Below are 15,000 nucleotides of genomic sequence, written 5' to 3' on the forward strand. Positions count from 1 at the left end.
GTGTGTGTGTGTGTGTGTGTGTGTGTGTGTGTGTGTGTGTGTGTGTGTGTGTGTGTGAATGTGTTAGTATATTTATGTGTGTGGTTGTGTGTATATGTATGTATTTGTAGTTGTGTGCGTATATTAATATCAGTGTATATACGCATGTATGGGCCCAAGTATGGACTTATGGTTAATGAGTTCGCTTTGACATCCTGACTTCATGGGTTCGTTCTCTTCGCGTGACATTTCGGTCAAGTGTATTTTTACCTTCATCTCGAGTTGATCGGGCTTTCTTACAGCATGTAGAATGGATTGCACTTGAAATTCAAAGTGTCAACTTTATCACAGACTGTGTTATAATCATTCTACTTGATAGTTATTTGAGGAGTACAAGTGTCTGTGGAGTACTCGGAGCCACCTACACTTCAATGAGTAGATGATGCAATTGGTCGAACCACTGACAATAACTTTTGTGGAAACTAAGAGAGGGTTCATTGAGGCTAAGTTTGAATGTGTGTGTGTGTGTGTGGGGGAGAGAGAGAGAGAGAGAGAGAGAGAGAGAGAGAGAGAGAGAAGCGCGCGCGCACGCACACACACATATGTAAGGCGCTTAGTCAAATAGGGCTCCCGATCATTGGAGCGGAGTTTCCAGTCTCGCAACGGGAATGTCGAAATGATATATGCTTTTAGGTTGTACACACACACACACACACACACGAACAAATTCTTTGAAAACTATCTGGGAAATATGTCTGTCTGTCTGTCTGTCTACACACACATTGAGTTCTTTTTTGAGACCTGTATTTATGCGCAGATGTATGTGTACGTGTGTCTTTGTATCTATCAAGTCCTTTGTTTATGTCTATATAAATGTTTGTATTTATATAGGTGTCTATCTATCTGTCTATCTATTTACACACGCACAAAATACACGGTTATATTCAGGTACAGGCGTTCTTAATCTATGATATTGCGCGCGCGCGCGCACACACACACATTAAACGTAGATGTGTGTCGAACGCATGAGGAAGGAGTACTCAGTACATGTTATGTATGGTTTATTTAAACTGAATATTTATCCGGCGACTCGTGTTTCTTGCCGCTGCGATCTTAGGTGGATCATGGCGTCCTGAAACTCGAGTCGCGAGATAAATATTCGGCTTACATAACACACATACATGTATATATATACATACACACACACACACACACACACACACACACACACACACACACACACACACACACACACACACACACACACACACACATATATATATTTACGCGCACATAAATTAGAGCCGACGCCATACTTTTCATATCAGCCTTTCTGACGAGTATCGAGAGAGTGGATTTTCCAAAACGCTCGTGTACGGGACCAATTGCTGAAATCGGTTAAAATGGATCAGATATATATTTATATATATATATTAGTTTATATATATATATATATATATATATATATATATATATATACACACGCACTCACACCCTCACACAAGTATAAAATCAATATATTTTGTCAGATATATACATACATTCGCAGACACACACACACACACACACACACACACACGAAATATATATGGTTATGGGGAGATAATAAAGTGATGGTGATCCCATAACGAAGGTGCGCGTGCTTATGGAAGGGGGCTGGTGACCTTGACATGTGCGTGTGTGCATGTGTAGGTGTGTGGATGATAGTGAAGATGCTGGGAAGTGGTCAGTGCAGTTGCCGACTCATCGTGTCTTCTGACTACCTTTGCCATGGAGATCAGCACGCACAAAACTTTTACTTGGTCTCTCAGCCTGCTAGAAAGAGAAGCCAAATCTTCCTTAAACTTCACATCTGTCATGGTATGTGGGCAACTAATAGTTTTCAATTAGCTAAAATTATGTAGGATTAAATGCTTGTAACTTGTTTATTATTAATTTCCAGAAAAAAAAAAAAAGAAATGGGATTTTCGTCATCCGCATGCAACGCTACGTGAAAACCATTTTTTTTTTTTTTTACACTCTGGTGAAGATTTTAAAAACCTTCAAGTGGTTGGAAGGAAGATGTAAAAAGATCCGAGTTCTGTATTGGTTCAAATTGTTTAACTGTTATTTTTAGGTGTTTAGGACAAAGAAATAATTCTTAACTAATATATTCCTTTTCTCTTTCTCTTTCCGGTATGATGACCAGGCGAGATACGCTGCCACTGTAATGAATCTGGCTGTGTGAGCACTGGCTACATGTGTAAGTCGCACACAGGCACCTGCTACACACTTGTCCACACAGACCAAAGCCAGACGAACACAGAAACGGAAGTATCAGTTCACGGTTGTGTGGACGGCTTGAGGATGGCACATCGGAGTTTATGTAACAGTGCGTTGACTGAAGAAAATCTCCAACAGAGCAGCAGATCAATGGGTGGCAGTAGTCTCCCCTTATTGTTGATGTGTTGTAAGAAGGACATGTGTAATTATATGAAGAAATTTGATAGACTTCATTTTGTGATGAACGCCCACTCAAATGGGAGTATTTTAAGAGGTCAGTATTCATTGGTTGGTTCAATCAAACCATTTCTATGCACAATTTTTTGTTATTTACATTTATACTCTCTACTACACGAGATGCGGTTCTGTTGTTTGTCGTTCTGTCTCTCGTGTGTCTGCTTGCTTAGTAAACTATAAAGTATCTCTCTTCCTGCCTTCCGCTCTCTTTCTCTCTCTCTAGTTATATATATCAAAAGAGGAGATTGGAAAAAAACTTTGGTACTATCTATACACCATTACACGTGTTTCATTTGCTAATAGGAGTTACGAAATTGTACATGTAGGAGAAACGTGTAAGGTATCTCCTATTAGAAACGCTTCTGTATGTAATTACTTTGTAAAAAATCATTTTCCAGTATTTTTCATGCCTCATACGTATCTCATACATGCCTCATGCATATATAATATCATACATATATAATATCATACATATATATAATATGCATGCCTCATACATATATAATATCTACAAACAGTTCTAGAGTCCTGCTATAAGCAGATGTGACCCAAGAGGGCACAGCTTGGACTATCTATCTATCTATCTATCTATCTATCTTCCTTTCTTTCTTGTGGGGTGGTGGGGGGTATGTGGGTGTGTGAAATGCTACGATTCAGATCGTGTGATGAACAGTTGGAACCCATTTGAAGCGATTGCTCGACCAATACTGACCTAGTTACAAGCAGCAGCAACAATAGCAACAGCATTTATGTTGTGCCTTACATCGTTCTTTACGAACATTGATTTTAATTACGCTGATCTAATATCAGTTCTGAACGATATAGGATCGTCATATGTTACATCAACAGTTCCACTAGCGCTAACCGGCTATCATAAAGGTAGCGTCATGCAGCGGTTTCGGCTTTCGTATTTTGAGATTTTTCAGTGTGTGGTGTGTATGGAGATAATGGGGAAATAAATGAAGCTGACTTTGACAAGCCGTGGTGGGAAGCGCGCGCGCGCACTCACATATTCGACGCGCTTCTTTCAGTTTCCGTCTATTAGCTCTACTCACAAGGCTTTGGTAGACTCGAAGCTACCAGGTCATTAAGAATGAAATGTACGATTTTCTTATGCACCGAGTTTGATAGTTGTTAACTCTTAATATTTTACCCTGACAATTCTTTGTTTTACAACATTGAAGAGTTACATCATCACTTTTCGAAAGGCAATTCATGGTGTCTAATTATATTGTAAATTTTCTCTTGTAAATCAATTTTTGTGAACCCATGGATAGATGAAAAACTCGTGTTTGAGTTCCGTCGTGGAATCAATGCATTCCAGACAGCTCGAAACATCAATGAGGTGTTTGGTGAAGATGTGGTGAATGAGCGCACTGTACGTCAATGGTTTGGGAAGTTCCGGTCTGGTGACTTTACTCTTGAAAATCAGCCCTGTGGTAGACCTGAGACCAAGGTAGATAAATGATGAACTGGAAACTGTAGTGGAAGTGTGATACATCTCAAATTACGCGTGAATTAGCAGCAAGGTTTGACGTTTCGATTCCAACTGTATTGGACCATCTGAAACAAATCGGCAAAGTAAAGAAGCTGGATATAAGTGGGTACCACACGAACTGAACGAGCATCAAATGACACGTCATCTTGAAAATTACTGTTCTTTGCTGTCACGGCATAAAAGCGAACCATTTTGTGCATAGTATTGTCACATGTGACGAGAAATGGATTCTTTTCAACAACAGCAAGCGATCTGTATGATGGTTGGATTGAAACGAAATGCCAAAACACAATCCAAAACGAATATTCACCAAAAACAGTTAAAATTGTTTGTTTGGTAGTCCAGCACTGGTGTCATCCACTACAGCTTCACGAGACCTGGTAAGTCAGTTACAGCGGATGTACATCAACCAATTGGGTGAAATGATGAGTGAACTTGCAATCAAACAACCGAGATTAGCCAATAGAGATAGGCCAATTCTCTTGCAAGACAATGCTCGACCACATGTTGCACAAAGAACACTACTCAAGTTACAGGAACTGAACTTGGAAATACTTACTCAATCACCATATTCACCAGACCTTGCACCGACTGACTATCACGTTTTTCAGGCATTAGACAACATTTTGCAAGGAATTCAAATCTGAAGAAGATGAGATGCAAAAACAGCTCTCCAGAATTCATCGCTGCCGGCATAAATAAGCTACCGAAAGAATGGCAAAGTTGTGTTGATACTTTAGGTGCATACTTTGGTTAACTGCATTGCTTTTTGTTGAAATAAAGTAAAATAAACTTACAGTTCAAAATCGGACATTTCATTCTCGGGGACACTTGCATAAGTGGCACTAAACCCGGAACCATGTGGTTGGGAAACAAACTTCTTACCACACAGTCACGATTGTGTATATGTGATTCTGTTGTAGATTTGCGAATGCGTGTTATTGGCAACGCATTCGCGTGATAATGTGTCGAGGTATATGTATGTATTGAAGTGTGTCTTGTTTATAATACTGTCTCAATTACCGTTTGAGTAATTAAGTATGTGTGTGAGTGTAAGAGTATGTGTGAGTGTATGTGTGTGTGTGTGTGTGCGTGCGCACCAGTGAGCGACGGTACACGACAACAGTTTCGTTTGTCTCACGACTGTTACGGTTTGAGTCAACAATGAACTGCGCTGAGAATGTAACACACACACACACACACACAAACATGTTCTCTCTCTCTCTCTCTCTCTCTCTCTCTCTCTCTCTCTCTCTCTCTCTCTCTCTCTCTCTCTCTCACCCACTCGCTCGTGCGTTGACAATGTGGCAATGTTTGGACGTGACCGGAGACATCTGGAATTCTGTCTTTGTTGGAATAGACGTAGTAGAAGTTGTCATTGTCTGTTCTCTGTTGTCATAATGTAGCAGGGTGGTGCAGGCGGTGGAGAGCGGAATCGAGTTTCTCATTGACCAATCAATGACGACCAATTCAAGAACATTATGCTCTTATCTTTAATGCCGTCGTCATCGCCGTTGTTGTTGTTATTATTGTTGTTGAACCCTAGGCTAACCCTGATCCTGCCGATCCACGATCAAAGTTGTTCCATTTATGAATCTTTTCTTTTGATATCTTTTTTTTTCTTTTTGTGCATGAAGGTCCACTGTGATTACACCTCCACAAACCTCATATATGGTATCAAATATAAATTCAGCATGGGGGGAGGGGGGTATATGAGTGAAACCCGACATCATTGGGCTGATCGCTTTTACCTGCAACTTCTAAATGGTTGTAATTAAACTCCAACCAAATTTCCAAATTCGGAGACATCCCTGCTCGCTTAGCCATTTCCTTAGTCATCTGTGTGTGTGTGTGTGTGTGTGTGTGTGAGTGAAACACCAAAAAGTTCGGTGTACACCGGGAAAGAATTCCTTACGAGTCAGGTCAGGTATGGGAGTATGCACCGCGCCCCATATCGCTGCATCCACCATTTGTCGATATCTGTTCGGATCGTCTCGAGCAACCATCCGAGCCGAGTCGCAATTCGTTACCATCTCGGCGAAATATTTAGGGGAGAGGAAAGCCGATTAGATCGATCACCAGTGCTCGACTGGAACTTAAAGTATACGTAGTATACAAAATATATGAACACAGAAAGGAGATTCTAACAAGAGCCAGTCAAGGAAACCCACATATCATCCAACATGACCGTGAGGCATGTAGCCGCATAACACGAACTGTCGTCTCCTCAAGGTTTCCTTAGAAAACAACACAGGGCTTATATGTTTATTGCGAGGGAATTTTCGTTTAGAAGTGTTTCTCAACCAATATTCCACTTATGGACCCCTTTGATTTCTATTTTACTCGGGTGGACCCTCTTAACCATTTTGATGTTTAAAAAGAAATCCCTTTGTAGTTTTAGACATTATTAAAAGGCGGTGAGCTGGCTGAATGGTTAGCAGGCCGGGCGAAATGCTTAGCGGTATTTCGTCTGCCACTACGCTCTGAGTTCAAATTCCTTCGAGGTCTTCTACTTTGCCTTACGTCCTTTCGGGGTTGATAAATTAAGTACCAGTTGCGAACTGGGGTCGATGTGATCTACTGTCCTCCTCCCGACAAAATCCAGGCCTTGTGCTTATAGTAGAAAGGATGATTAGATATTATTAGGAGTTGTATTTCAAAAAATTCGTTGAAATATTTTGTGTATTGTAGAAATATTACCAATTTATTGCAGATAAATTTTATCAAGATCTTATATATCCTCCCCATCCGACCTCAAAACCATATGGACGCCGGTTGAAAACCGCAGATTGATTGAGAAAGAGAGAGAGTGTGTGTGTGTGGTGGTGGTGGGGGTGATTATATTAATGGCTCAACATTTAACCGGAAATTTAGAGGCAAATCATTTATTGTTTCCAATAGGCTTCTGGAACGTGACTTATTATCCAAGTCTACCTATATCTTTTCTCCACTTCTCTTCCGGTGGAAATGGTTCGAGTAAATGGTAGGACGCCAAACATAGGTGAGGGCTCGTGCCCTTGATGGTCAGGGTGATGCTGGATGATATCCTGGGTTCCCTGATTGGCCCTTGTTGGAATCTCTTTTCTGTCAGGAGAGCTGCACCATTTATACGTATACTTCAAGTTCCAGTCGAGCACTGGTGATCGATCACATCGGCTTTCCTCTCCCTTAAAATTTCAGACCTTATGTCCCTAGTAGCGCCGAGGTCGGCTTTGCCTTTCATCCTTTCAGGGTCGATAAATTAAGTACCAGTCAAATACTGGGGTCGATGTGATTGACAATCTCCCTCCGCAAAAATTTCAAGCCTTGTGCCTGTAGTAGAAAGTATTATTATTATTATTATTACTACTACTACTACTACTACTACTAATTATTATTATTATTATTATTATTATTATTATTATTATTATTAAGGCGCCGAGCTGGCAGAATCGTTAGCACGAAATTCTTAGCGGTATTTCGTACGTCTTTACGTTCTGAGTTCAAATTCCACCGAAGTCGACTTTGCCTTTCATCCTTTCGGGGTCGATAAAATTAGTACCAGTTACGCACTGGGATCGACTTAATCCCTTCCCCCAAATCTGAAGCCTTGTGCTTCCAGTAGAAAGGATTATTAGGATCTTTGTGATTTGACGGGCGACACTTGTTTTCTTAACGAAACACTTTCAAACTTGGGACACTGGTAGAATGTGTCATACAAAACAACTTTTTCTCTTAGCCTTCTTAACAAAAAATTATACATCGCAAGTTATTTCATGTTAAAGTTGTCGTATTTCTGTAATTTCAACCAATCACTGACGTCTATTCAGCTGAATACAGTTACTGCCTACAGCGGTGTCAAGTGTGTTATTCCCTGTTTAATTATATCATTATTCCCTAGTAAGGGTTTAGGGATGGGGTTCGGGTTTTAGGGTTGGGGTTAGGGTTCGGGTTTTAGGGTTAGGGTTAGGGTTATGGTTATGAGTTATAGGGTTAGAGTTATGGTTTTGGCAAAAATAATCATAACCCTAACCGTAATCCTAAAACTAACCCTAACTCTAAAACCCGAACCCTAACCCTAAAACCCTAAAGCTAAAACCAGTACACACGCACGAACGATGTCATAAATAACAGTGACAAACGAAAAATATACCGCTGATAGTTGTTGTTGACAAACAACGGGACAAATTTTGTTCAAGGGAAAAAATCCCGTAACACCGTTGTTTATATTCCACGACGTAATTGTTTTCACCTCAATAGACGTCAGTGATTGGTTGAAATTACCGAAATACGACAATTTTTTACATGAAATAATTTCGAATACAAAATCTTTTATCTGTTCTATAACACAAAATATACAAGTATTCGAAGTTTGAAAGTGTTTCGGTACCAAAAACACTACATAAAAAAATGGGATCTTTTTTAAAACGGGGGCCACATTTTTCATTAATGTTTTACGTAGTGTTTTTGGTACGGAAAGACTTTCAAACTTCGTATACTTGTCTATTTTGTGTTATAGAACAGAAAAATATTTTTGTATTCGAATTTATTTCATGTAAAAAATTGTCTTATTTCGATAATTTCAACCAATCACTGACGTCCATTCAGTCGATATACATTAAGTGCCGACTACATAAACAAACGATTCTTCGTTTTATTTGCTTTTTTCATTTTAAATTTGCTTTAACCCTAACCCTAACCCTAAGGTTAGGGTTAGAGTTAGGGTTAGGATTAATTGTTTCAGAATCGTTTGTTTATGTAGTCGGCACTTAATGGACGTCAGTGATTGGTTGAAATTACAGAAATACGACAACTTTAACATGGAATAATTTATGGATTTCTTTTTTTTTTAAGAAGACTAAGAGAAAAAGATGTTTTATATGACACATTCTACCAGTGTTCCAAGTTTCAAAGTGTTTCGTTAATGAAAAATGTGGCCCCCGTTTTAAAAAAAGATCCAAAAAATGTTGCCCGTCAAATCACAAAGATCCTCATTATTATTGGCGCGAAAAAGGTGAGCTTCCCAACATCATCGGCAACAACAACACACACTCACAACAAATAGCAACACCTTCTCCACCGCAAACACCAGCACTCACACACACCACAAACGTAACAGCCATCAACACAAAAAATGAACACTTATTAGACTTTCTAAAAAACAATACAAATGCAAACACCACAAATTTCATTATACCCCTACACAACGCACCACCAGCACACATACTCACACTAAAAATAACCCAAGAAAACTATAATAAAATAAAAGAAAAGTTTCCGAATGATGTTGGGTCGCTAGGGAGAAGCTTCTCCCAGAGCCTTTATCAAAATTTAGTGGAGACACCCACACGAAAACATAGGGGAACCACCCCACCAGAAAACAGTAAGTAGAGCCTTTTCTCCTCTAATACTTTCCTTTAAAAAAAAACATGGTAATTCTCAGAATCGGAAGTATAAATGTGAGAGGCCTCGGGTCGCCTTGGAAACAAGGTCACCTGTTGAACGACCTGAGGTCTTACAGTGTAGATGTAGCAGCCATTAGCGAAACCAGGCTCTCCAACCCGCAGGAACTCGCAGCCCTTTTTGGCGGGTACGAGATTTTCCTATCTCCGTGTCGGCCGGGAGCGGGCGGTGGAGGTACTGCGGTGCTATTTCGGAAAGGCCTAGACTTGAAAATAAGGGCAGTCTTCCTGGATCCGGAAGGTAAGTTGGTGGTCCTGGACGTCGATAGTAGTGATGGCGCTGCTTTCAGACTGCTGGCTGCCTACGCTCCGACAGGAGCAGGGCAGTCGGATTATTTCAAACGTCTGGAGGTTTTCCTAGGTACTTCTCGCACTTTAGTGCTAGTTGGGGACTGGAACGCTGTCCTAGACGAACGTATCGATAGGATGGGTGCGGGAGCATCTAATAGGAAAGGGGGATGCAAGAGCCTCGCCAACCTGCTCAAACGCTTTCAGCTGTCCGACAGGTATCGACTAGACAACCCGAATGTGCTAATGTGGACTTGGACTAATCGCATCGGGTCGTCTAGATCGTACTTAGATAGATTTTTCTGTAGGCCAGCGGATAAGGATAGCATAGGGTGTCCACAATTCAACATAGTCGGCTACACGGACCACAAATTCGTGATCTGTACGGTCGACTTAGATAGGCTCCATAGACAAGGCCCCGGTTACTGGAAGCTAAACACGTCGACAACGGCGTGCAAAGCTTACAGAGACCGGATTAGTTTATTAGTTAAGAGGGCTTTAACCGGAGCAATCATCAACAACAACTGGTGGTTCGCCCTGAAGCGGGCAATTAGAGCAGAATCAATTAGGTTTAGCAAGGCTGTAGCTGTAGAACGTAAGAAAACAGAGCGGGATTTAGTTAACAAACTAGACGAGGCTCTTGGGACAGGCATCGCAACCGACGTGTTAGCAGCGAAGTTGGCCCTCGACCAACACTTTGATGCCAAGCATGAAGGCTGCGTTGTCAGAGCTAAAGCACTTTCGGTAAGCGGGGAGGGGACTAAGGCCGCTCGATGGGCCCGCGTGGTTGAGGCGAAGCGTGGCAACAGAGCGACCATTCGGTCTTTGGTGGACCAGAACGACTGCGAGATTTCGGGACCGAAGCAGATGTGTTCGGCCTTTCAGCGACACTTTGCTCAATTGTTCGGGACAAACGGTAGGACGGACGACGGAACAGATTTCGATGTGTACCTAGACGGCCTGCCGCAACTCTCGACCAGCGAGGCCGAGTGCTGCGAAGGACCGATATCTGCCTGGGAAGTACGGGAAGCGATGAAAGGCTACACGAGAGGTAGATCGCCGGGTTTGGATGGTCTGCCTTACGAGCTTTATACGTCAATGCCAGACTTGTTTGCGGGCGTCTTGGCAAACGTCTACTGCAACTGGCAACAAAACGGGAGAATTCCTGCTTTTGTTTGTCGGGGAGTGGTGGCTTTGCTAAGAAAGGACCCAAACAAGGGGGACATTATAGGGAACTTTAGGCCCATCACTCTGCTCAACACAGAGTTGAAGATCTTGGCCAAGGTGCTAGCCAAGAGATTGGCGCCTGTCGTGGGCAAACTGATCGGCAAGGCGCAGACATGCGCTGTGCCGACCAGGTCTATCCACGACAACCTCCATCTCATGCGCTACATCATAGAGAGAGTGGGTAACGAAGCTGGCGCGGGTGGGGCTTTGATCAATTTAGATCAGTCTAAAGCCTTCGATAGGGTCGACCATCGATACCTGGCAGCTGTTCTCAAGGCAGCTGGTTTCGGTCCGGTCTTCCGCGGGTGGATAGCTGCTTTATACAGCGGCATCTGCTCGGTCATACGGGTGAACGGCCATCTATCGGAACCGTTCAACATCTCGCGTTCGGTTCGCCAAGGGTGTCCTCTCTCCTCCCTTCTGTATGTATTGACTCTCGAGCCATTACTGCGGAAGTTGGAGGCTTTGAGGGGCGTCCCGCGTGATCTGGGATGTGGAAGGAGCGTGTCTGCCTATGCCGACGACGTTACCGTGATGGTGTCGAGCCACAGGCATATTGACCTGATTGGCGAGACACTAAACGAGTATGAAGCGGTGACAGGTGCGAAAATTAACGCGGAAAAGTCAATGGGCTTGCAACTAGGCACCTGGAGGGGCAAGTCCATGCCGTCCAACAGCGTCGTAGGGCGCTGGACAGACGGACCCGTTAAACTGCTCGGGGTCTGGTTCGGTCCGGACCTCCAGTTGGAGAAAAACTGGGAAGAAGTGACGAACAGGGTGGCCAACCTCACCCAGAAATGGGCTGAGAGGAAGCTCTCATTGAAAGGTCGAGCGGAGGTAGCGAATGCGTACATCGCATCCGTCATCTATTACCGTTTGACCGTCGTCCCTTGTCCCGACCGCTGGTTAACCAAGATAGTACGCTTGCTCTTCAACTTTTTGTGGAAGGGTCAGGTACCACTGGTCAGGCGCTCTATCTGCTGTCAACAGCCGCTGAACGGAGGCCTTGGCATGCCGTGGTTGCTGATGCGCAAACATGCGCTCAGGCTACGACATCTCAGGCGCTTCCTGGACGGTGAACAGGTGTGGTCGCCTTTCGTCAGACGCGATTTTCCGCAGCTCGTTTCTTTAACAGAGCTGCAATCCTGGATCAAACGTAGACCGAGAAAGGGCGCTTGGCACCTCGAGTGCCGCCAAGCTCTCACCGCCCTCAGTCAGGCGGGCAGTGCGATCGGTAGTAGATCCACTCTAGCTTTCTATAGAGGGTTAGTGGGAGAAAAGTGCGACGACGTTCTCGGGGAAACTCTAGGCGTCGAGGATAATCAGCTAAGCAGTCTGTTCAGGAGAACTTTCGGGCCGGGGCCCATGGATAATTTCCAAAGGTCCCTCGCCTGGCAGTGCTACCGAGGTGCGCTACCTGTTCGAGATAAACTCTACCGACATGGAAGTGCCGTCAACCGGGCCTGCCCGAGGTGCGCTCAGGACGACGAAACCGTTCTGCACGCACTCGTCCAGTGCCCGAGCATTGCTGACCTGTGGGTCTATATCGAACAGCTACTGTCACGTGTAGGACGGATCCGGCTATCAGCTGGATCCATCGTGAGAATTGACCCGCCGACCTCCTTTAACCAGGAGGGCAAGGCAATTTTCCTATGCCTAGTGGCTGTAGCGAAAGAGGTGATATGGTGGACCCGTTTGAAAGGGTTAAAGACAGACACTTTCCTCTTTGGCCAAGGCCTCATCAACTTTTTCAAGTTCCACTTGAAAAGGAAGATGAGAGTAGAGAGGGAAGTGCTGTCTCATAGCAAATTCGTTGAAAGATGGGTGACTGTTGGAAAAATGGCCAGTATAAACGGACCAATTCTGAGAATACACCTGTAAAAAAAAAAAAAAAAAAGGTAATGTAAAAGGAGAAAGGGCTCTATACCCCTTTCTTATTTTTTCTGACCAGGCTCCCGTGGTTTTATGGGTTTTTCCACGTGTAACCTTTCCTTTTTCGAAGCGCCTCCCCCTTTGGGAGTTCTACTTATTTATTTATCTATTTATTTATCTATTTATTTATTATATCCTTCTCCGTTTTCTTCCTCTGTTTAGACGAACTTTCCTACCTTTTCGGACAAAACCTTTTGTAACCTTCGTCCTGTCTTTGTCCTTATATGTCTTTAATTGATATTAGCCCTTGTGGCCAATAAAACGAATTAATTATTATTATTATTATTATTATTATTATTATTATTATTGTTATTATTAAGGCGCCGAGCTGGCAGAATCGTTAGTACGAAATGCTTAGTATTTCGTCTGCAGTTACGTTCCGAGTTCAAATTCCGCCGAAGTCGACTTTGCCTTTAATAAGTACCAGTTGAACATTGGGGTCGCTGCAATGGAATATCCCTCTTCCCCTCGAATTTCAGGCCTTGTGCCCATAGTAGAAAGGGTTTATCATTGCTGATACTCAACGGAATAAGAGGCTGAGGAGGATCCGGTGCAGTTCCTGTACTTCGGACATTAAATTAGGTGAGATTTTGTGGTGATGTGTAGAAAGTAGGGCGGCGGCGGTGGTGAAGGACGTGGTCAGGTGCTTCCACACATCAAAACATTACAAGTATTGTTCTAGAGTTACACATCCCACCCCTCGCCACGTGGGTACAAAGACACACGCACATACATACATATCCATCCTCAGGCAGAAGGTTGGTGGACTGCCACCTTAAACGTTTTGTACCTCTCCCCTCCTCCCTCATCGTCGCTGTCACCACCGCCATCGTGTCTCCTTGAAGGAAGACAAGTATTTCCTGTTCTGCTCTTTCCAGCGACTCTCTTAAATGGCCGCTGTCTGACACTCAGATATTTGTCTTAAAAATCAGATTTGACTTCGTGTGTATGTGAATGCGTATGTGTGCGCGCGCGCGTAATTGTATGTGTGCGTGCGTGAATATATGTGTGTCTGTCTGTGTGTGTGCAGTTGTATGTTTAACCGTTTGTATATTAATATGCATTTGTAGAGCAGAGGTTCTTATTGTGTGTGTGTGTGTTATAGACAGATTGACATCTCCTTACAGCCCAACTACCCACACCTATATAGACGTAATTACAGCGGAACTTCATTGTGGGAGTGTAAATACATGGAGACATTGTTGAATATAATAGACATTAAAATTTTATTATACACCTCGCAGCACACACACACACACACACACACACACACACACACACACACACACACACCACACACACATACACACACACCACACACACACACACACACACACACACACACACACACACACACACACACACACAACGCAATCTGTACGCCATAAAGCAGAATAGACATCTTAGAAACACCGGAGCAGAAGTTACTCTGAAATATGTAGACACAGGAAACTAATGTTTTTATGACCGTGTTTCTTTGTGTGTGTGTACACACACGCTTGTTTATGTATTTAGAATGTTTATATGTATTATATACACGAAGGATCTAATTTATGAATACGCATTAATGTACAGACGGTTTAACAAGTATCATGTATATATATATATATATATATATATATATATGTATATATATATATATATATATATATATATGTATATATGTATATATATATGTATGTATACGTGAGCGTTGAGGATGTTTCGCCTGTATTTGATTGTATTCTTAATTTTTGAATGTTAGCTGTACGTGAACAACCTATGTGTATGTATATATATATATATATATATATACACGCACACGTATTTGATTCTTTGTGTTTATTTATGTGTAGTTGAACATTTATATAAAAACGTACGACAACGAAAACAAGTCTGGCATAAATAGTTTATTGTACGCACGCAAATGCTTGCACGCGCGAGACATACCACGGTATAGATCCACTGTATCGGCAACATGAACCGGACATGTTGCTAGGCCGACTGGTGTCAGGCTGACCCACATTAATTTGGTACCAACTGCTGACAGCTCGATGGACTGATTGGTGAACTTTTGTCTTGGACTCAATCTAATTTATGTGGTCCCTTTTACTGACGGTAAATTTTCAGATTAACACCCGCACAATTTTCACTAGG

General features: G+C 42.6%; 1 protein-coding gene across 2 annotated transcripts in view; it reads left to right on the top strand.

The window, feature by feature from the left end:
• The window catches only part of LOC106870678 (BMP and activin membrane-bound inhibitor homolog), a 130,871-nt gene that overhangs the window by 105,143 nt on the left and 10,728 nt on the right, over positions 1-15,000 (top strand). For both annotated transcript variants that reach the window (XM_052970832.2, XM_052970831.2), the window contains one exon: positions 2,168-2,515. In XM_052970832.2, coding sequence (XP_052826792.1) covers positions 2,168-2,515 — 348 coding nt within the window. The remainder of the gene's footprint in view (positions 1-2,167; positions 2,516-15,000) is intronic.

This window comes from Octopus bimaculoides, chromosome 9, assembly GCF_046866305.1.
Source record: "Octopus bimaculoides isolate indiv1 chromosome 9, ASM4686630v1, whole genome shotgun sequence".
In the NCBI taxonomy this organism is placed as follows: Eukaryota; Metazoa; Mollusca; class Cephalopoda; order Octopoda; family Octopodidae; genus Octopus; species Octopus bimaculoides.